The sequence below is a fragment of the Arctopsyche grandis genome, chromosome 7 (assembly GCF_051622035.1).
Source record: "Arctopsyche grandis isolate Sample6627 chromosome 7, ASM5162203v2, whole genome shotgun sequence".
Classification (NCBI taxonomy): domain Eukaryota; kingdom Metazoa; phylum Arthropoda; class Insecta; order Trichoptera; family Hydropsychidae; genus Arctopsyche; species Arctopsyche grandis.
The window spans coordinates 21,382,582-21,405,908 of NC_135361.1; the positions used below are offsets into that span (position 1 = coordinate 21,382,582).

The 23,327-nt window shown below is 33.5% G+C and overlaps 1 protein-coding gene across 1 annotated transcript; it reads left to right on the top strand.

Moving 5' to 3' along the window:
* The first annotated feature begins 18,051 nt into the window (after positions 1–18,051).
* On the top strand, positions 18,052–21,523 carry LOC143914584 (hexosaminidase D-like). Its single transcript, XM_077434850.1, has 7 exons — positions 18,052–18,321; positions 18,394–18,680; positions 18,760–18,972; positions 19,048–19,289; positions 19,796–19,882; positions 19,972–20,164; positions 20,956–21,523. Exons 1-7 carry the CDS (start codon positions 18,067–18,069, stop codon positions 21,068–21,070), a joined length of 1,392 nt encoding a protein of 463 aa, XP_077290976.1. The 5' UTR covers positions 18,052–18,066; the 3' UTR covers positions 21,071–21,523.
* Positions 21,524–23,327: the final 1,804 nt, after the last annotated feature.

The following is a 23,327-nucleotide window of genomic DNA, read 5'->3' on the forward strand; positions in this document are numbered from 1 at the left end:
ATTTTGCGAGAGAAATGGGGAGGGAGAGCCAATTTTGCAAGAATCGTTTCAATAAAAATCAGAAAAATTGGCAAACTCTGATAGGAAACGACCGACCTGGTCACAAACCAACGTCTGGCCAGCAGCAACCAGTGTGACTCGAACTCGTACCATAGCAAGATATGCTTATCACTAGTCCATGCAGCTGTTTATGACCATGAATAAATGTTTTAATGATATGTGATCATTTTAAAATGTTTGTTCCTCAAATAATAGTACTTTTTGAAAGGTTTATATTATATTTTGATTCAGTCATCATCATCTAGAGGCACTCACCATCCACTCCAGGATGAAAACCTTTCCAACACGCTTCCAGTCGTTTCTGTTTTGTGCAACTCGCGAACATCCCACACATTTTCCCAATTTCGTCTACCCATCTTTCTTATGGCCTTCAATCACCCTTTTACATTCTCTTGGGTACCATTTTAGGACGTATATTGTCCATGTTTAGAATATATGTACATATATATATGTACATATATATATATATATATATATATATATATATATATATATATATATATATATATATATATATATATATATATATATATATATATATATATATATATATATATATTCTATACATGATCTATATGTACAATCTAGATTGTAGATTATATACAATCTCTTCACTCTCTCCACTACATCCACTACTCTATCATACTTATCTTCCATATATTCCATTTTAATATCTCTCCTTGTTTTACTGAGCATACAGCGTTCCAAACTTCTCTGGGTGCAATTGACTTATTGTAACATCTTAGCTTTCAATGTCCATTTACTTATTATGCCACATTAAATTAAGAGCCTAGAATAGTAATCGCGTACTTTTGAAATGCAATAAAATATACTTCAATATTTATTATAGTCAAATTATCATCAACAGTCATTCACCATTCACTGCTGGGTGAAAGCTTCTCCAACACACTTCGTCTTTATTTTGGGCAGCTCTTATTCATTTCATTCCGCACATTTTTCTAATTTCATCTACTCATTTATCTTCTTCTTCCTTTTCATGAACCGCTTAACATTATTTAGGGTAACTTTCAAGCACTTCTTTCATCCATTCTTCTAGCAACATGACCCGCTCATTGCCATTTCAAACTTATTTACAATTTTATATTATTATATAAGTATATGAGCCATTAGGTATATTTGAAAGTGGCGGAAGTCCAATTTTCAGTTCCAAAAACACTATTTCTGTTTGACTTAATTTACAAATTGTTATCACTTATTTTAATTCGACATGTCCAGAATCTCGGAAAAGCAGAATAAACATATTATGTAAACGCAAAACATTATATATATTTTGCGAATTTCGAATATAACAGCTCCTATGATACAATTAAAAATATATTATAATATAAATTAAATGTGAATAATGAATTGTTTCAATTACATCGAAAACTATTTCGAATGTCGTAACAATATATAATACAATTTTTCCCATTGTATTTATTTATAAATTCCTCAAAAAATTATTGAACACAAATAATTAATTTTGCATTCATTGACATAACTGATCAGAATTCCGTACAGCAAGCGTGTCTCCAAACGTTCATCATACGCAGATTATTTGAATACCTCGACATCGCCTCTATACCCTTTCCGCATAAAATTTCACAGTGAAATTAAACTCGCCGAAATTCCAGAAGAATCTTCGACATTCCGAATTTTCCCGTCCACCCACCTGATGAATTTTCCCGACGGACGAAATAACAATTGGAGCTTTGCACTTTAATTAACCGAGCGGGCCACATTGTAGGAAGGCACGAGCGCTGATACGGTTTTTCTCGAAGGCAACGATAGAAGGGGACTGCTTTATTTTCGCCGCCTTTGAATTGTAAATCAGGTGTCCTAAACTCGCGGCCCGCTCTCCGTCTTGCCGTATTGTGTGCGATTTATCGTTGCCGATGAGGAGAGAGGAGAGAGAAATATTTATTCACTGCTTGTTTTGACAGCGGTGAACTTGTACTGCCACCGTTGGCGGGCCAGACCTTCTCAAACTGCCGCTTTCGCAAACAAACCTTCGTTTTCCTCCAGGCGATTTTCGACCCACCTCCATTAATATTGATAATAGACTTATTTATTTATTTTATCGTAGGGCCAAAACCTTTTCACTTCTTGCAATGTGTTAGAATTTGAATTTGAATGCTGTATTGTTTTCTCTGAACTACATAAGTTCCAGTGCACTCTGTATGTGTAAAGAAGTGTCGAACGCCGTATGCTTGGGATAACAAAGAAAGAAAATGGAATACACGTAGGTCTCTTTTTTTTATTACAAACCTCTTCTTAGTTCCGAAACGATTTTGTCGTGTGACAAAGTTTGTGTTCTTATCTGATTGTTTTCATACTTGCCATTTTGCCCGGTTTGGTCATCAATATAAGTGGAAATGACGTCCGCCATTACGATGGTGAAAAAAATCGTAATAGACACGTTTGTAAATACTCCGTCACATTTCTTCTTGACGTCTATCGTCCGAATTGATCGTTCAGACTGTTCGTTTTAGCCTCTTCTTACTTTATATCCCTTTTCGCCGTCATCTCCCTATGTCAGATTTTAATTGTTGAAACGCCTATAACTTTTTCTTTTTTCACTCTATATTTTATCATGCGATAAATGAAAAGACTTACCTTACGTAGAAAAAGTAGGGATTCGTTCCATTGTCTCGGGCATTGAAGTTTGGAAACAGGGGAATATCGCTAGAATTGCGGCCCGACTTTGCACAAAACAAGGCCGGTTGGGCTTAGCCTCCACTTTCCTCAACACCAACACGGACACATTTCAACGTCAACTTTGCGACAAAACTCGGGTAACACCGGATTTCACACATAACAAAATGATCGGTTTTTTTTTTTAGAATTTGCATTAAATATAAACCGCATAAAAAGAGACGTGAGTGTACGTGGGTGAGAAGTATGACGAAGGCGGTTGATGTATGGTGAGATTAAAGAGATTGAAATTCAATGGGCATAGCTAAAAGAACGGACTATAGATGGGCGCAAGAAGTGCTTGAGTTGTGTACCAGGGTAACTATTTTAGTTTTATTTTATGTATACAGGTCAAAAATTATACACAAGTATTATTCAATCCCAAATTATAAACATCGATTCACATATATGTATGTACAAATTTTCAGCATTTTTTATAAATTAGCGAATTCGAGATGCTGTAAACTTGAATTTTGTGAGAAATAGGACAGGGTTGTCAATTTTTGGAACCGTTTCAATAAAATCAGATTACATAATTGACAAACTCTGATAGGAAACGATCGACCTTGGAGTAACATATCCATGGTCTGGCAACCAGTTCGATCAGGGATTGAACCCGTGACCATACAATTGAAAGTATTACATGCTTACTATTGATATATGCTGCTGGGTACCATATAAGTGCTACATACACATGAACACAATACGTGTTAAGTTTAAAGTATCATATGGTGCAGGAAGGTCACATGGTAGATGGGTGGATAAAACCAGAATAATTTGTGAGATCTGCTTCTCATCCAGCACTGGACGGAGAATGTATGTAAATGATGATGATGATGATGATGATATATAAGTTTCAATAAATAAATAATTGAATCATGAGACAATTCGATCTTGAGATTTCATCTGATTTGTATTTATTATTGATCCTTGATCGCCTTTTTATTTTTATTTTTACCTTTGTTGTGGTTTTGTAATTGTCTTTATATACCAAATTGATATTGGTTGATATATGAATATATGTATAATACTATAGCACTGTATATACTCAAACTTTGTAAGTATATAATATTATAGCTTTAAATACGAATGATATTTTAATGTATTTTGTAAAAAAAAGTTGTTAAAACGTCCAGCCTAAAGCATTGTTGCTTTCATATTTTTGTTTTGGCTTAATTGTGAGAACCTTCGTGTATTCTTCGCACGGTAAATTGTCATAATTTATGTCACACACATTAAGGGCACGTTGTATTTTATACGTATGACAGTAAAACTTTGTTTTCCTTTTTAAACCTGAATAAAATATTAATATTTTTGTACGAACCCACATTTAATATTTACGATTCGTGTACTGCGAACGTGGCTACAATTATTTAGATTAATCGTCAGCACACTATTTAACTTCGTAATCAAATACAGACTTCATATTTATCTTCATTAGCTTAAAAACATTTTTAAATCACAAACCGAATATCATTACAACCAAGGTTTCCACCCTATCGTTTAATATTAAGTATTATATACCTACATACATATGTAACAATCCAACATTTCGTCCGTTCATGAACATACTACATAGTATCTGGCGAGTTATATTTTACATAAAATAACAAATTGACAATCGAACTATGTAGTTGGTTTGTGTACATGACTTATAGACACAGACTTAATCGTTTGTCCCATCCTCTTTGTATTATATTATATACGCTTACTCTGGGTTATAATAAATTTTAATATTAGCGGAAACGGGAATTATAGCAACGTCGTAATGGAGCTTCCACTGGATTTCCCTTTTGAATACTTGGCGCTTTGACATCTCAAATGTTTCACAGCTCAAAACTTCTGACAGCTAAAAGTTTCATGCGACACCTGGTGAGTAAATTTGAAGATAGCTTTTTACTGTTAGAACGTAAGCAGCATACTTCAGCTAAACCTTGGATATGCGACTCCAAGTTCGATCGTTTCCTATCAGAGTTTGCCAACTATCAGATGTTCTTTCAAACGGTTCCAACAAATTGGCAACTCTGTTCTATCTCTCTCGCAAGAGTTCGAGTTGTTCAACATCTCGATTTTCGCTGATTTGTCCATAGATATATCTATGGATATTAATCGATGTTTGTATTCGCCTTGTATAATATTAACATTACTTCTGTACAATGTTTGACCGTAGTATCATATATGACATGTCATATTTAATATAAATAAATTGGTATATACCTTAATAATTTCCAATATGTATAGCACACACGTTAGAGCAATCTGTCAAACAAGTGCGCATGATTGATTGATTAAAAAAACACACTAGTTTGTGTAGGAACAAACTAGTATGTTCATAATATGGTTATTATCCTTGGCAATATCCTAGTGCATTCTTATTAGTTGCAAATCATTGGAGTCTCATCGTGTTATGTTTCTGGGGAAGCACTTTTTTAAGTTATTAAATGGGATAGTGCACAATCCTCAGGTTCTTAATGAATTCAATTTTTATACACTTAGCAAGTTCAGAGACCTGAGGAATCGTGATTTGTTTTCTCCTCCTATGGCTCGCACAAATATGTTGGCAACGTCTCCAATATCTAGAGCGATATATTTGCTTAACCGGATTGCTGGTGAAATTGACATCTTCAATGAAAACTATAACTGGTTGAGCGGTTGTTGAGCAACGCCAGTGGTTGATTATGTCAATTATTTTTCCATCAAGATATAACAGGTTGTTAATATAATGATTAAGGTTATTATTATTATGATTGTATGACCTGTTAGAGCTCTCTGTAATTTCACTGTGACTAATATGTTAAAATAAAATAAAATAAACGTACCAGAGTGAACACTTGGACCGTAACATATACACCTCAATTCTATATTTATCTAATTTTAAGGTTTGACCCATTCGTATGTATACGTAGTTTATAATTCAGACCCACAAAATGTATTACAGTATTAATAAACCATGACAGTCTATTTCGATGTGTAACTACTCTGTCAGAGGCATCCCTTTGAAACAATCGACCGAGAGTCGCTTACGTGTACATAAGTACGTACAATGTATTATGCATATTTTGTATTACAGCACAGAGGCTAATGATTCACCAGAGCATTAAGTTTAAAACAGCTTCATACCCCAGGAGAAACCGCCAACTTCCAACAAGATTTATAAAATAATTCCTCGCCGAGCTAATTTCAAAAACTCATCAAATAACAAACTTTCTTCCTGATTGCATATAAAACGAACAGTCTTGATAATGTACAAAATTAAGCGCAAATCATGAATAAATGACTGGTTTTTATCCTACGCTTTCTTTCCGTTCATTTTTTTTCCTCCCTGAATTTTCTTTAACCCAGTGCTCCCCCGTCTGCGTGTATTCACCCTCTCGTTCACGTTCAGTGCAGCTCCATTAGTCGAGCTGAAAGGTCGTGTTCCTCAAACACCGTTATAATATATAAACTCGATCGAAAATCATGTTTAACATTCATATCGTAACGTGCTGCAATTGTTTTGATATTACCTGATAAAGGCGAACGCGTGAATTGTGCGGTAATTTAATCAAACTGTGAGATTCGTTAAATTTTCATACGCCGAATGAACATGCGTAAACATCGAATAAGGTAAATCAAAAGCCTTCTCAATTCTCTATAATATTATTTGTGATTTTTTTACAATGGAATTTAAAATTTAAGCCTAAATACTTCAGGATATATCCTTCCGTTATTTTCACGACTTTTGACTAATCGGAGTCAAACTTTGCAAGATTATTCCCTAGGCGTCGTAAAGTACATATTTGATTTTTTCTTTCGAATAATATTTAAAGATTCTTCCTTTTCTACCAAATAGAGTTGTGATGAAATATGTATGTTGAAATATTTATGAACATTGTGATGTATTGGATAATTTAATAAATTAAAAACTTTTTTATAAGCTGCTAGTGTTTTTACCTGGCTTCCCTCGGTATTTGTATTATAAACCGCTTAAACATGACCAATCTAATAGTAAACATTGTATTAAATTTATTTTAATAGGAATATTTTATTTAAATTTATTTGAATATTCAATTGTTCGATGACGTCACGGATTTACGAACCAACAATAGTTACATAAATACATATTATAGTTACATACAAAGTCTCTTTCAAAATTATATTTTAGATATTTTAACAGCCATTCAACAGTGGAAGGCTTTTTCAACACGCTTACATTCATCTTAGTTTTGTAAAACTCACATCCCATATTACCCCACATATTTTTCTAATTTCGTCCACCTATCTTCGTTACGGCCTTCTTTACACCCTTTTGTATTCTCTCGGGTGCCATTCCAGCACTTCTTTCGTCAATGCCTCTAGCTATGTGACCCGCTTATTGCCATTTCAATCTTTTCACTTTTTCCACTATATCGACTATCCTTGTCATACTTCTCCCACGTATTCCACTTCCTACCTCTCATCCTTATGACGAGCATCCAGGGTTTCATACTTCTTTGAGTGCCTTGGATTTTGTGTATCATTTTGCCATTCAATGTCCAAGTTCCACATCCATACGTCATCACTGGCAAAACACATTGATCGACGATATTTTTCTTCAAGCACATAAAAGATATTATAATTAATTTTACACTTGCCTGCCTGTGCCAAAAAATCCGCTAGACACTGTGCTGGATGCCAAGCGGCCGGTTAAAAATGTGTTTTAAGTTAAAATAATGCCAAATCTGCGATGTTAATCATTATAATTAGCTATAAAAGTCGTGTTATCGTGTATTAAGCGTTGAATAATATAAAATAGGTACAATTAATGAAAAACAAATAGAGGCTGAAGCAGAGCCGTCATTCCAAGGTGGGTATCATTCTCAAACTGACTGCTGAGCGCAGCGTACTGAATTCCCCCTCTCTCTCTCGCATCTGTGAGGCACGTGTACAAGGGGCTTCTTACGAAAATAATTATTTCTGTTGATATTGATTAATATTTTTATTTCGTAATGACAATCCGAATCATAGAAGTTTTGATGAGGAATACATATAAGACAATATACCTACATATATAAAAATATATATAAAAATGTTTATATATATTAAATGTACTAAAATATAAAAAAATAAAATAAAAAGGCAATTTAAAAATTATTTCAATAACAAATGTACGACAATATAAACCATAAATATATAAAATATGTGGGATTTCAATCAAAATTATGATCCCGGCTTAAACTAATGTAATTGAATATATTACTTTAAGGCTTGGACCACGAAAGTATGTATGTATATAATGATATAAAAGCTGCCCCGCCCCTCTCATGATAAAAGGCTGAATTTTTTTTATATTTTAGTACATTAAAAATACATCGCCTGAAACAGAGCCGTCATTCCAAGACAGGTATCATTCTCACAATGACCGTTGAGCGCAGCTTACTGAATTCCCCCACTCTCTCGCATCTGTGAGGCACGTGTACAAGGGGCTTCTTACGAAAATAATTATTTCTGTTGATATTGAACCTTGTTTTAATTTCGTAATACAAAATATGAAGACCCTATATTCAGTATATTTAGAAATATAAAATAAAATATATGTAAGTCCTGCTCACTCGCTATCCATCACAGTGCGGCAAGTGTTAATGATTATACATATTATGTACATACATATATGTATATATAAATTGTCTCTCCTTTTAATTTCTCAAATGAATTCTAAAATATAAAGTGTCATAATAAGAACAAAATCCCATCAAGATACCGCTAATATGGAAGAAAAATAAATTAGAAAATATTGGAAAAAAATGTCACCAAAGATCAATATTCACTAATCACAATCCTTGATCAACATATTACTAAGAAGATATTAATGGAACTTGCAGGCATGAATCCAGTTTAATTTGATGGATCGTTTGGGCTTAATAAGTCGAAAAAATTCTCACTTATTCACCTTCGTGATCGAACGGTGTGTTCACGATCAAACGTTATGCAAAATTTCTTCATACACATTATACTTGGTTTATTTATTCCGCGAGCTTTGTATCTGAAAAAGGGAAAAAAACAATATCCGCCTGTCATCAAAGTAACTGAATACTTTGAGTGATCGACGGGAAGTAAGTGACCCGTGCACTTTTCATTTATGAAAAGATGTTTGTGAACGCGGAAACTTTCCCTTTTAGCGATTCAGATAATGGTGTTTGATCCAAACTTACAAACACACACTACATATATCCCGAAGAAAATTCAACACGGTGCCTTCCAACCACCTATGTATATACTATATGTTGCGTATACTGTGTATTGTATGTACGTGTACACAGTGGCGGACTGGGACTGAAATCAGTGCATGCCAGGAGTCAAAGGGGGCCCCACCCAGGGTTAAAAAAAATTGTCCCCCCCCCCACATATAACAAAATTTTCTTCTTTCCATCACGCTAAAAATCAAGGGCAAAAAATAAATAAAATTTTCAAAAATGGGAATAAACAAATTTAGGTACAAGAAAAATGGCAAAAGCAATATAGATCCATAAATTACATTGTATATTTCGTTTTAATCCTTGTCCTAGGTAAATAGAATGCATCATAAAAGAATGCGGCATAAAAGCGGCTTTTACTTTCGGTAGAAAACAATCAGGGACGTCATTTCAGCTTTTGCCTGGGGGGCAGGCAAAGATTGGTCAAATTGAATTTTTTTTCAAAAAATCTTTTTTATATCGGAATAAAAATTGAAAATATACAATATGAAAAAATAAGCTTATTTTTGAAAAAATATATATAAAAATATTTTATGTAAAAAGCCAAAAAAGCGCCGCAGGCGAAAATTTTTTTCCAAAAATCTTCACATGGTCGCAAAACAAAAGTCGACCATCAAAATGTATCAGTATATAAAAAAAATATACAAACTTTCGGAAAAATAAACGATACACATTTGAGACAAAATAAAGTAAAGGCGACCTTTCTAACGATTCGCTCAATGGGATAAACAGTTTCTAAGAATGTTACCCAAGGCATACCACTTAAAAACCAAAATATATTTGCTTCAAAATAATAAAATCTTTTTTTTTCAAAGCACATAGCAGCGATTATTTTATTAGTTACACAAAAGTAACATAATATAAGAAATAAACGCAGCATTCATAGATCCATAGTATCTCATTAATCATTAAATTCATAATATTTTCTAAATTCACCTATTCCTTAATTTAGGGGGGCGAGTGCCCCCCCCAAATTACGTCCCTGAAAACAAAAAATGCATAATATTTTCAATTAATGTTAATCGAAAATCGAGATTTTGGGGAGGGGCCCCTATCCTATGTTTCTATATACATGGATGTGTCTAGATTAGGAATAGATTTTATATTCGGAAACTGTTTAAAATTGTGTATTTAAATCTTACTATATCGTCGAAGTATAATCAAATGTTATTTTGAAAGTATGTATGAAGTAAATTTAAATCGCTGGTTGATGATGAATCGTCCTATCAAAATTGTTTTAAGCAATTCAGTTTATATTATTCACGGAAATTTGTTTATTCCCATTTTTATTTCATTAGGTAGTTGTTACATAGGTTGGAAATATTAAATAACCTTGAGATTGGAAATGGGCCCGGTAAAAGGGCCCACGCAAATGTTGAAACTTACATTTCGAGCCTAATAAAAAAAGTTAACCGATCCTTGGGCTGTTAAAGCAGGTATTAGTTGTTTGTGTATATCGTAAGAAATTTGTTTTGTTGAAATACCCAAACTCTAGGTCCCAAAGTGCAATATCCTATAAAGTTTTACACACGTGAAATAGTTAAAAAGTTATTTAATTTTACTGAGGGCCCATATTTTCTAACGGATAGTGGGGCCCACATGCCATCGGGCATGTACGCTTGTATGGCCAGTCCGCCACTGCGTGTACATTATTATTCTTCCTCGATAAATTTCGTCGAAGGTTGTCTCCGATCCCCCCCGATACATAATCCCAATCGGATTATCCGAAATTCAATCTGAAATTATTTATTCAAGGTAGGGGTAGAAATTGCCGGATTAATAATGTTCCCGGACCGAAATCACCTGCCCGAATTATTAACCTGGAATTTCGACGGCAAAATATCTTGCTTAAAATAATTTAATTTCAATTCGTACTCAGACGACTCACTCGGAGCTTTATCCTCGAATTAATCGCTTCTCTTCATTGACAGGTATCTGGCGAACGGATCTTACGTTTTAAATCGCCAACTTCGCAGACGATTCGCGAAACATTCGTTGAAACTTTTCGTTGCGGAAAGATTTCGATGAAATCCCCTACTAATGCGTAATCCAATACCATAAAACTTTTATACTATTTACATACATACATATATCTGAATGCATACATATGTAGATAGAGTGCTAGTTTTCAAAATCTTACAGCGATGAACCTCTTTTTTAAATGCAATCTTAGTCAATTGAACTTTAATGACTCGTAGCTTCAGCTCAATACAGAATCGGTCCAATAAATGCATGATATGTATTTAGTATGTGTAAATTCTAAAATTCGCTTGATAATTAATTATACGTATTTTGAAGCAATTAAAAATCACAATCAATTGAAAAAACACCTGACTATTGATTATAATACATACTTTTGGGACATAAATCCAATACTATAAAACTTGCGCATCTTTTACAGTGCTCTTTTTAGTTTTACTTCGCCTTTTGGTCTGACACTATTTCCTACATTTTTCCGATCGGTTTGAAACTTTGCCATTTTACGCGGTTTGGTCACCGATATAAATTTAAACTGCTTCCGCTAATTCGATGGTGAAAAATAATCGTAATAAACACGTTTAAGAATCCAAAAATTTTGGAGACGATGACAGCAGAGTCTCTGCCAGTGGCCAGTAGCCTTATATGTTTGACTTTCTGCCACCCACTCGTTTTGTCAGATTTTAATTGTTTAAACGCCTATAACTTTATCGTCTTTACAATATACCTTATAAAATATGCATTATAGGCTCTCAATATCTCTTAATATATTTTTACTTCACTAATAGGCTATTTAAACTCATATACCATAAACGAAAAGAGGACAGCAAAAATCATTGTCATATTCGAATTCAGTGGGGTAAACTTAATAAAGGTTGGTTAATCTCCGATTCAGAAAACTCTGATAGGAAACGGTCAAGTTGGAGTCATATTTTTTTTTTATTATTCATATACATACATTTACAGGATATAATGTTTATTTCAAAGTTGGACATGTATTCCTTATCAGATAAGAGTAGCTCTTGTGCCTGATAAGGGAGCTACGATTCTATTATAAATTCTTAAAATCTATTATAATATTTTTTATATAAAAATTACATTATATATATATATATATATATATATATATATATATATATATATATATATATATATATATATATATATATATATATATATATATATATATATATATATATATATGTGTATATATATATATATATTTATTGTATATATTTTATATAAAAATTATATATATCCAGGGTCTGGCCAGCAACACCGGGCCATGGATTGAATCCATGACCCCTCAGTTGAAATCATTATACGCCAACCACTGAAGTTTATTTCTGCTTAATTAATAGTTTTGTCTTTGAAATTGTATACAAAAAGATACATTATGTGCATATTTTTGCCATACTTTTAAGAGAAAAAACCGATAACGATGATCGAACGGACATCATTAATGAAACAATATACATGTACAACAATGATTCCGAAAATATAATGAAGCTGAGTATTGGTACTTTTGTTTGTATGTGTACAATATTCTAATGACCTTATCTTGCAACTCTAGTGACGTTATTCCGCTACCGAAGGTTGTAAGTTGTAGATTTAATGTTTCATAACTTCTGTGTCCTATAACTTTAGTGACCCATAACTTCAGTTAGAACAACTTTGGTTTCAAATTCAGTTTCACTTGCAATATTAGGATATTAATTTCTAATTTAACAGTTAAATTTATGAGTTCTCTAAAGTTGCTTAAAAAAAACCTCAGATACATAGATTTATCACTACAGTTTATATACCTATGTATTTCAAGCTGCTGCAGAGTAAGTTAACTTTAAATTGTGTCGTATATGTATGTATAGTATCCATACCTTTCGTGATCCCAAAGGAAATTCTTCCTAAGCTTTTAAACCGTGTAAATAACCATGTCGGAAAATCAACTCTAATCATGACAGATTAAAAGGTCTAAACGCACGCCACTAACCCTTCGCCTTTTATCTACATATATATTTTCGTTTCTTGTTTTATTTTATTTTTTTCGTCATCGAAGGGTCAACCCTCGTCGTGCATCCCCTATATACTAAACATAAATCACTCTGGCCGCTGTTACAGCGATTTCGCGTGTTAAAATTTAGCAACGCTCGAAGCCCTGTTTGTTTATGGAAATCGCTGCGATGGCGATGCCTTTCAGCTGGAAAACTCGACGAAACGCGACGTGATTAAGTGGCCACGTACTTCCACTACGTCTACGTGAAACGTGACGAGTTGAAATGCACTCGTAAACTCTCTCCTTTCGTTTTTATTGTACTCGATTTCATACATTGTGTGATGCCAAGTACGCCCTTTTACTACCCGCCATCATCCGCCTGACACTATCCACCAGAAGAGGTGTAAAGTGTGCTGTGTAAGTACAAGATGTTGCTTCTTAATACCCGTACTCTCGTTATGTAGTGTCGAAGAAGGCTTTTGGGTCATGTGTAAATGTGATAAAAGTGGAGATTGAGCCTCTGGGTAAGTCTTGACAGATGTATGTAACATTAAACATGCTAATTAATATCATACTTAGCCTGCATACAAATTCTAGAAGTCTCAGTGCACCTTTTGGAAGTCTTCAATGTTTGTTGTCTAAAGGCTAAATGGACAATAGACATAAAATCAAGAAAAATATGAATACTTTAATGACTTTCATTCAATGTCGATCTGTGCATCCAAAAATATTCTTCTTCTTCGTTTGCTCAATGCTAAGCATTATGGTCATTGGTGTCTGGAGTTTGATGGACGATCTGCCACTACCTCCCAGTTCTGTCTCAAGTTGAAAGCAGTGCCCTAAGGGCCGGGCCGCACCGTGCGACTTGCGAGCGACTCGGTTGAGGGTGACCAGACCAATGCATGCAGGTAGATGGGATATGCCACACCCGTCAACTTGCTTGTCGCACACATTTTCGCACATTTTTTCGTGTCGCGCAACTTGTCGGCCGACAAAGTTGCACGGTGCGGCCCGGCCCTTAAGGGATGATCCTGTCAGTTCTTTGATTTGGTTCGTTTCTGTAGTCCGAAGCTGTAGTCACCAGAACACCGTTCTGGTGACTACCAGCCTCTCCAGACTTTCCATATTCATCCTGGCCATATGGCCAAAATAGGAAAGAACCGTTTTCCGACATTTTCTGAAGAGCTTCTCTGAGACTCCCAATTTTTCAAGGATAGAGATGTTCACGAGTCTTGCGGTCCTTGGGATACATTTCAAATCCCTTTAATTTAAAAAAATGAAAGGGATTTTCATCTACAATATCCCTTTCTCTCTTTTTCAGAATCCATGTCTCACTCCAAGCAATGCAATGGGGAACATCAGAAATCAATTTAAACGAATGATAAAACCAAGAAAAATATGAATACTTTAATGACTTTCATTCAATGTCGATCTGTGTATCCAAAATATAACAGCTTTTAACAACAGAATTCATTTTAACAGGATGTGACAAGTAAAATGGCCAGTCCAGTTTTGTTTGAAAATAATCCCAAAGTTTAATGAATGAGTGTCGTGTAAAGATGTTATAGATGTTAAGAAGAGAGACTTTGGTTCAATATGTATTTATATCACATTGAAAGGTCTACATACTAATGATTACTTTTTCTTCTGTCGAATCTTCAAAGGAAGGTTTGCAAACATCTTTGTAGTTATCTGGAGCATAAAGAACGTTCTCTTTCTAAATCATTTCCGTGGATTTTTGAGGTGTCAAGTTCCCCGATTGGTACACGTTTATGAACATATGTACATTATACAATTTTCTTCGATCAGTTTTAATTTTAAATGTTTACAATCTTGTTTATTTTATGTATATTGTTCATATACATATAAAAATATTCATAAATGGTACTCTCTCATCCGACAATTTTGCTGCTAGAGAATCCGAAATTATTTAAAATTTCATTTTAAAATAACTTTGAATGCCTACTAAATGTTTTCAATTAAAATGTTATTGTTTTCATACTTATTGTTGCTAGATGATTAATATTAACAACCTTTACCGAGATCCGAACACACCACCATTACTTGAATTTAAATTTTTATTGAGAAAATATCTCTTTGTTTGTATAGTATAATAGAGTTTGTTCACTTTAATATATTGTAATATGTATCGTATCTGAATTCTGATTCTACAGTGGTATTAAATATGTAGGTTTGTTCTCATTTTAATGCATGAAAAGCTATAAAATAATATATTTAATTTACATAACATGATACCTATGGTCAAATTTATACATATGTACGTATACACAAATTTTTTATATTATTATTATAAATTTGAAATTAAATTAAAATTATGGTGACAAACGAGGGTAGGTGATCAATTTGATAGGAACTGTTTTAACAATGAAACCCGATAAATTGGTAAACTCTGAATAAATATAAATAAACAATCGACCTGGAGTAACATACATATATTCAAGGTCTGGCCTACAACACCCGGTCAAGGATTGGACCCGTGACCCCTCGGTTGTAAGAATTATACGCCAACCGCTGAGTTATATTGCTGGTTTATTACAAGCTTTTTATAAGCTTCACTCTGTTAGTTCAGTGAGATTTCTGCCTGTCAAAAATTTGTGATCCGATTTTGAATCACTTCCACTCTTCAGGTCACTGTGATATCTTACCGACGGGTCTACCTCACGGGCCGGAATGTGAAATGCCGGAAAACGCAAATATCGGAAGTCAAAGATCGAAAATCGAAAGATCATCAGTCGAAAGTTCAAAAAAAAAGGGTGCATGGTAAACGGTACATACTCACTTAATTTGCGCGAGCAGGATACAACAGGAACAAGAGGAACAGACTTTTCCTCCCGTATTAATGTGCGCAGAATACGGGAGGAAAAGCCTGTTCCTCTTGTTCCTGTTGTATCCTGCTCGCGCAAATTAAGTGAGTATGTACCGTTTACCATGCACCCTTTTTTTTGATCTTTCGACTTAAGATCTTTCGATTTTCGATCTTTGCCTTCCGATATTTGCGTTTTCCGGCATTTCACATTCCGGCCCGTCACGGAGACCGCTTACCGACATACGATGGTTAGTAAGCATTAAAGTAAGCTAATGTCTCCGACATGAAGAGGAGTTAAATGATTAATGAACTCATTAAAATTTACATCGGAATCTTATGTCAGGTTGGAGCTATGACAGCTAGCTATTCATACGCCTCTTTCTACCACCTTGACACAGCATTTACCAATTCATTTCGATGATGCTACATACATATGTATGTACATGTATGTGCATATTATATATTAAAATATGTAGGTAAAGGAAGATGTAAAAGGAGACTCGATCAATCTTTTTTAATGTGAGAAGACGACACTAGGTTTACTAGAATATTTTATGAGATAATTTATAACGAACGGACACGTGTGGAGTGGAGGTGCAATTTTAAAAACCATTATTCTTCCAGAAAAAATTTCATTAAAATTTAACATACCGTGTGTGAAAATGACAGGACTGTTGAAAATTTAACACTCACAGCTAAAATTGGTCATTCTGCGCAACACTGAAAATTTCACGACGAATACCTGCTCCAGTGCGAATAAACATAATAATGTGTGGAATTTTCATAATACTCTAATATTTTAGTACTGTATACTCATACAAGCTATATGTTCATAGTGTCCATGCTAGATATTTGAAAGTCTAATTTAAGTTTCTCAGTAGGTACTAGAATATATTCGCCAATTTGAAGTGTCCCATGCGTATACTCAAACTCCACTAAAATTACAGTTGTTGGTCATCCCGTGTTAACAACTTCAAACCCTCGAGTTTTATCTGCAACGTTCCGGTCTTTATCTCCTGAGAGACTGTTCGGTCCCTTTGTTGAAAGGATGTGTTGTATAGAATCATATTTTTAAAACGACACACAACTGTTCATTAGAGCTCACGTAATCCGGTCGTTAGTACGAACTGGTTTAACCTTCGAAAGTTTCATTTCTGGTGTAAAGGAACATAATACGGAATACATTTTTTCAGCTCGGTTTATATATGCGTATTGATTTTATTCTGAATTAAATAAAAACGGTCTGTATTCGTATTGTACGAGCGCCATTTCGTATTCTCTCTTTTGATCGATTAATGTTCATTTACGTAAATTTCAATAGAATCAATTGTACCGTATTTTACATGAAAAATAGGCTTTTGCGACGCAAATATTTAAATCGGATCTAAATTCAATGCCAACATACATGTAAACGTATTAAATAATACTCACAATTTGAACATATAAAGGTGCATTTATACGTAGAGCATTATTAACCCTCCGTCTCCCCTTGCCAGTAAGTTCATTGCACTTGACTCCTTTCATGATTAATGCATTCTCGTTCCATTTAACAATTCGATTGTTCTGTACGGTGTGTTTGTGTCATAGGAACTCGGTGGAAGCAATATCAATGATTTTATTTCTGTTTTGTCCTCAGATCGAGCCACGGAGGTGGTGGTTCTCGTAGTATGCTGTTTGCTCCATGCATATACGTGGGTCGACTAGGCCTCACAGCCTGGAGGAGAAAATCTACCATCATCATTGCCATCCTCCTGTTGGTTCTCATAATATTCGGCGTCCATTACAATGTTGGACTCGGAGCTCAAGTCGGAGCATCCTCTGACGACTTGCAAAAGGAATCTTTAGTCTCCATGAACAGCTTAAATGGAATCCCTCACGTGATATCGATAGGAGATGCCACTTCAAAGAAGAAGAATTTGGCTGAGATCGACTCTAATAGTGTTCAGTTTGTACAAAATTTAGAAGAGAACGTGAACAACTTTGTACATACTGAGGCGTCTATATTTGCGTTGGATAACAAGGACGTTCAGGCTATGGAGCAACCGTCCAGAGATGAAATCGCGAAGCGGAGAATTGAGGGCGATGGGAACGATCAGGGCTCGTTCGATAATTATGCAAATCAAGGAGGAAATCAATTGGGTATACCCTATGTAAACCTTGACACTAAAAACCCTTACGTGCCGGCCAAACGTGTAGTCCATTTAGATCTGAAGGGAGCACCGCCTAAAGTCAGCTACCTTGCAAGATTATTTCCGCTTCTAAAAACACTAGGAGCTACTAGTTTGCTTCTGGAGTATGAAGATATGTTCCCTTTCACCGGAAATCTAGCTGATATTGCAGCCCACAATGCTTACTCTAAAGAACAAATATTAGACATTCTGAGATCAGCTAAAGACAATGAGTTAGAAGTAATTCCACTCGTTCAAACTTTCGGACATTTAGAATTTGCTTTGAAGAGAGAAGCATTCATTCATCTTAGAGAAGTTCCAGAATCACCTCAAGCATTGTGCCCAAGTCTTAACCGTAGCCTCGAATTCGTTGAAGCAATGATCGACCAGGTATATCAACTACCAATCAATCATTTTCAGCAGAGATAGAATCGAATTTCATATAAAATTCATCAATTTTAGGTGATGGAATTGCACACTGCGGCATCTGATGTAAAATTTTTGCACATAGGCTGCGATGAAGTGTTTCAGATGGGTGCTTGCACTCGTTGCAGAAGTCATCCAAGAGACACACTCTTCTTGCAGCACGTACGTAGTGTTGTTGGCGGTTTGACACGAAGATGGCCACGTGTACGTCCACTTATTTGGGATGATATGTTGAGACATGTGCCGCAGAGAGATCTGCTCGATTCGGGGATCGGTCAACTTGTTGATCCAATGGTATGGGTCTATGCTGAAGACATTTATAGGTAATAAAATTATATATCCTTAAATAATATATAAATTTTATATCATTGTTGAGTACATAAAAAAATATATATTTTTCAGATTTGTTCCGACACATGTATGGGACAAATACTCTTCAGTATTTTCTACTGCTTGGAGTGCATCAGCATTCAAAGGTGCATTTGGTGAAACAGAATTTGTCCCCAATGCTAAAAGACACCTGGAAAATAATCTGCGTTGGTTGGAAGTTATGACTGAAGAAAGTCCTAAGTTTAAAAAAGGATTTGCCGGAATTGTACTAACGGGATGGCAAAGGTATTAACTGAACTTTTAATGTGTATTGCCTATTGAATATCTTGTTTATACTAATTGCTTTCGTTCTTATTTCAGATATGATCATTTTGCAGTTCTTTGTGAACTATTACCTGCAGCCGTACCTTCGTTAGCACTTTCACTGATGGCAGCCTCACGCGGATACTTTGACGCTGCTTTATCGGAAGCTGTCGGAGTTGCTTTGGGTTGTCCATCTCCTTCTTCACCACACACTCGATTGAGACCACCTATACAATCTTTGATTTCTCTCAATACTGATCCTCACATGTGGAATTACTTTGGAAGATGCTTCTTTCCTGGTATGTATATATGTATATATATATATATGGGTCTACCTCACGGACCCGAATATGAAACGCCAGGAAACGCAAATATCGGAAGGCAAAGATCGAAAATCGAAAGATAAAAAAGGGTGCATGGTAAACGGTACATACTCACTTAATTTGCGCGAGCAGGATACAACAGGAACAAGAGGAACAGGCTTTTCCTCCCGTATTCTGCGCGTGCACATTAATACGGGAGGAAAAGTCTGTTCCTCTTGTTCATGTTGTATCCTGCTCGCGCAAATTAAGTGAGTATGTACCGTTTACCATGCACCCTTTTTTTGATCTTTCGACTTAAGATCTTTCGATTTTCGATCTTTGCCTTCCGATATTTGCGTTTTCTGTAATTTAACATTCTGGCTCGTCACGGAGACCGATATATAATATATACATATAACAATTAATAGGTTTTTGAACCTTTCCTGATATATGTACATACAAATGTGCATTTCAGAAATTAAATTTGAATTACTATATTTTAGGTAACTCATTTTTCAAGCTGACATATCGGTTGCATGTCGCTGAAGCGGAAGTAAAAGAATTCCTCGAACAAACTACTCGACAAAAAGGTATGAGTTTTGTATATATGTAAATGAAGGGAAAATTATATAATTCAATTTTATTCTTTATATGTAATTTTATTTAATCGGAACTGCAGGTTGGATGACGCCGTATAATGTGCGCCATAATTATTCAGCTCCTCTTCGAGTCAACGAGCTGACTGCAGATTTGCCGAGATTGCAAAGAGGCTTATCGTCGTTAGCTCGTGCCACTGTCGATGCTCTCAATGACGTGTGTGACACTTACACAATTGCAGAATGGATTGAACAAAGGATATATCCTGATATTATGTAATATTATTTTTATGTATAATATTTTATATGCATTTTATCGTTTATTTTTACTTTATCTGTGTACGTAGTAACAATAGAATGAGTTTTGTGATCATGCGAAAATTCGAACTCGAGATTTTGACTGATTCGAACTCAGAATCGATTACTGATCACGTTTTCATGATCTAGAAAATATGTGTGTGTGTGTCTGTGTATTTTGGGGATTTTTTGAACACCGTTAGTTCTATCGAACCGAAACTTAGTATCGGTCATTGAAATTCTTATCGACACGACGTAAATTTTTATCAAATTTTTAAGTTGGCTGGAAATGGTACCTCCCCTTATACATAGGTATCCTCTTTTTTTTAAGTTTTTGAATTCAATTATCTCCTAAGCCGCTAACTGAATCGGACTGAAATTTTTTCATATGTAATATAAATAATAAATTTTATAACCTTATATTTTTTAAATATTTTTATCTGAACCGAAAGTAGTATTTTTACTCTAGAGAATCGAGGTTTTTTATGTTTTTCTCAGAAACCTTTTGGTTTATTGAACTGAAATTTCATATCTACAAGTTTAAGCCTAATACCAAGTTATATACAAAATTTGGTAAGCATTCCTCAACCGAAATTGGCAGTTTACTCTTGTTCAATTATTCTTCCACTATTTTTTTCGACCCCTTAAACATGTGTGTTCTTCACGAAAAAAATCAAGTATAATTCTTGTATCAATGTTTTATTATGTGTTTAAAATTTTATTTAATTTAAACATTTGAAGTGCAACTAATTGCTTTTGTATACTTTCAGAGCTTTAGAAAAAATACAGTCAAGTGCCCAAGCACTATTAAATCGTAAAACGTGGGAACGAAGACCTCTGCATCCACTCGAAGACTTGAAAAGGTTCGGAGTAACTATGCCATAGTCAGTCAAACATTACTAAGTGAACTAAAACTTTGTTCCTATAAAAGACTGTTGTTACATTTACGAAATCATCATTTGTGATTTTTATTTTATATTTAACCAAATTCAATATTTCTGTTTTACTACTAACATCACTCTGCATTGCTCTATTTTAACGTATTGTATTGTATTAAAGGCTCGTGTATGAGATTGCTTAGTCGTATTATCAGTGAAGTTTTGTCTAGTTAGCATCCAGAAGAATAACATAGGATAGGTAGATTTAAACTAAGATTCAGTCAATTCGCATACTGTTAATAATTTTAGGTGTAATTTGCCTGTGTGTTTTAGCCGACGTTATGTTGGTGATAAGATAAGTGTCTAGTGGTCTCATATACACGGAAAAAATCCATCGAATGAAATTTAAATATAAAAATCTGCTGTTACTTGACTTTTTAAAAGAAAAATTTGTGTTTGTAAAAATGTAAAAAATAAACTCACATAACGAATATGTACGAATTTAAGTTTTTAGAGCTGTTTGTTGTATGATATGTACTTGTTTTCTTTGCCTGGTTAAATTGTGCACTGAAAAGGCATGCATGGTGATTTTGAGTGATCTGACTTACACGCCCAAAGAATTTCAATGTGAGACTGATTTAAAAATTAGTAAATGTATTTAGCAAAATGAAAACACTTATTAGATTCATAAAAAAACCTTATAAGATTTACGTTTTTTTATATCATTTAATTAATAGGAAAATGGTTAAGAATGGGATTTTAAAACGTAGAATTTTTTTATGATTTTATACATTTGTAAATACTTGTATAAAACATTTTTTCTATACTGTATCACTTTTTTAAATTAATTTAATATATCGCTTATAGAAAAATTCATAAATCATTTCAACTATGTATGTATGTATGTAGTTACAGTAAAAATATCATTTAGTAATACAATTAAATTTTAAGAAGTAAAATGATTAGTTACATTCAGTATTTAAACAGTAATTTTTTAATGTGCTGATTTTCCTTTATCTAGTAAATATAAATAGGATGTAAATACTTTTTTTATATTATTATAATAAGCTAAATATTAGAATTTATCTCTTCTATCAACAAGTAATGTTGAATTGTTGATTGTGTAAATTTTATATGAGTACTGTTTTAGATTTTGCTAATTCAATATATTATGTAATATGTATGTAATATATTATATAAAGTTTAAATTAATTTTTAATTATTTAACCTGAAAGGTTATCTTCCAAATTTGATAGAATCTTATTCAGAATGTAAGACAATAAACTCTAAATTCAACTACTATGAAAGTTATGACATCCAAAATTTTATTTGATGTTTCTTATTGTATCTACTTCTTTTTGACACACTAAATTATCATAAAATTGATCAAAAAAAATATATTTATTTTCTAGAAACATAAAAGTAATTTTTATTTCGATGACATAAGCGCCAAAATATACTTGTCGATATCAAAATTAGTGTAACTCAATGGCGCATCAAAGAATTTGCAAAATTATTTAACACAAACATTTGATAATGTAATATATTTAGTTGTGTTTTATTTATCTCAATATTGTACCAAGTATCATGGTGACTTATGGACCAAAATACAAGACTTTATCTTAAATTCTTAATGTAATTGATTTTAAATTTGACAATTGATGTAATTTCTATTCATTACTTAAAATAAAACACAGTTGGGTGAGCTTTTTCCATTTTAAAATTATTTTGAAGTGTATGCGAAAGTGATTTGAAGAATATATGTACGTACATAGATTTAACACAACATCAAATGACTTATTATTAGCTTGTAAATATTAAGATAAATTGATCTACTTACATATTTGTATACTGTGATTTAGTTAAAATTGATTGTGTATTGAAGAAATAATTGTAAGTGCAATTTTTTCTACATTTTTTTTATCGGTGTTTTGTAACAGAAACATTTTACGTTGCTATTTTTGTACAAAAAATAATAGATAATGAAACAGTATTTTTTTTTATAGAATTGATTTATATTTAAAAAACGACTTTAATTTTGAAATCAATGTATAATAAATTTTACTGATAAGATTTCATGGTTTTTTTTATTTTATTATAAAAATAAAATATTTATGCAAATTATTGTACTTATTCCTTAATTTTTAGAAGAGATTCTGACTTAGTTACTTTGTTATACGTAATTTGTTCATATTTGAGAGAACTAAATTTATTCTGTTCACAATACAATTGTAAAAAAATAATTTATGTTACATAAAATTTGT

Excerpts from the sequence above, each read along its gene's own strand:
- LOC143914584 (XM_077434850.1), top strand. The coding sequence starts at position 18,067 with ATGTTCCCTTTCACCGGAAATCTAGCTGATATTGCAGCCCACAATGCT. Across the intron at positions 18,322-18,393 it reads TTGAAGCAATGATCGACCAG|GTGATGGAATTGCACACTGC; the intron begins GTATATCAACTA and ends CATCAATTTTAG. Across the intron at positions 19,883-19,971 it reads ACAAACTACTCGACAAAAAG|GTTGGATGACGCCGTATAAT; the intron begins GTATGAGTTTTG and ends TCGGAACTGCAG.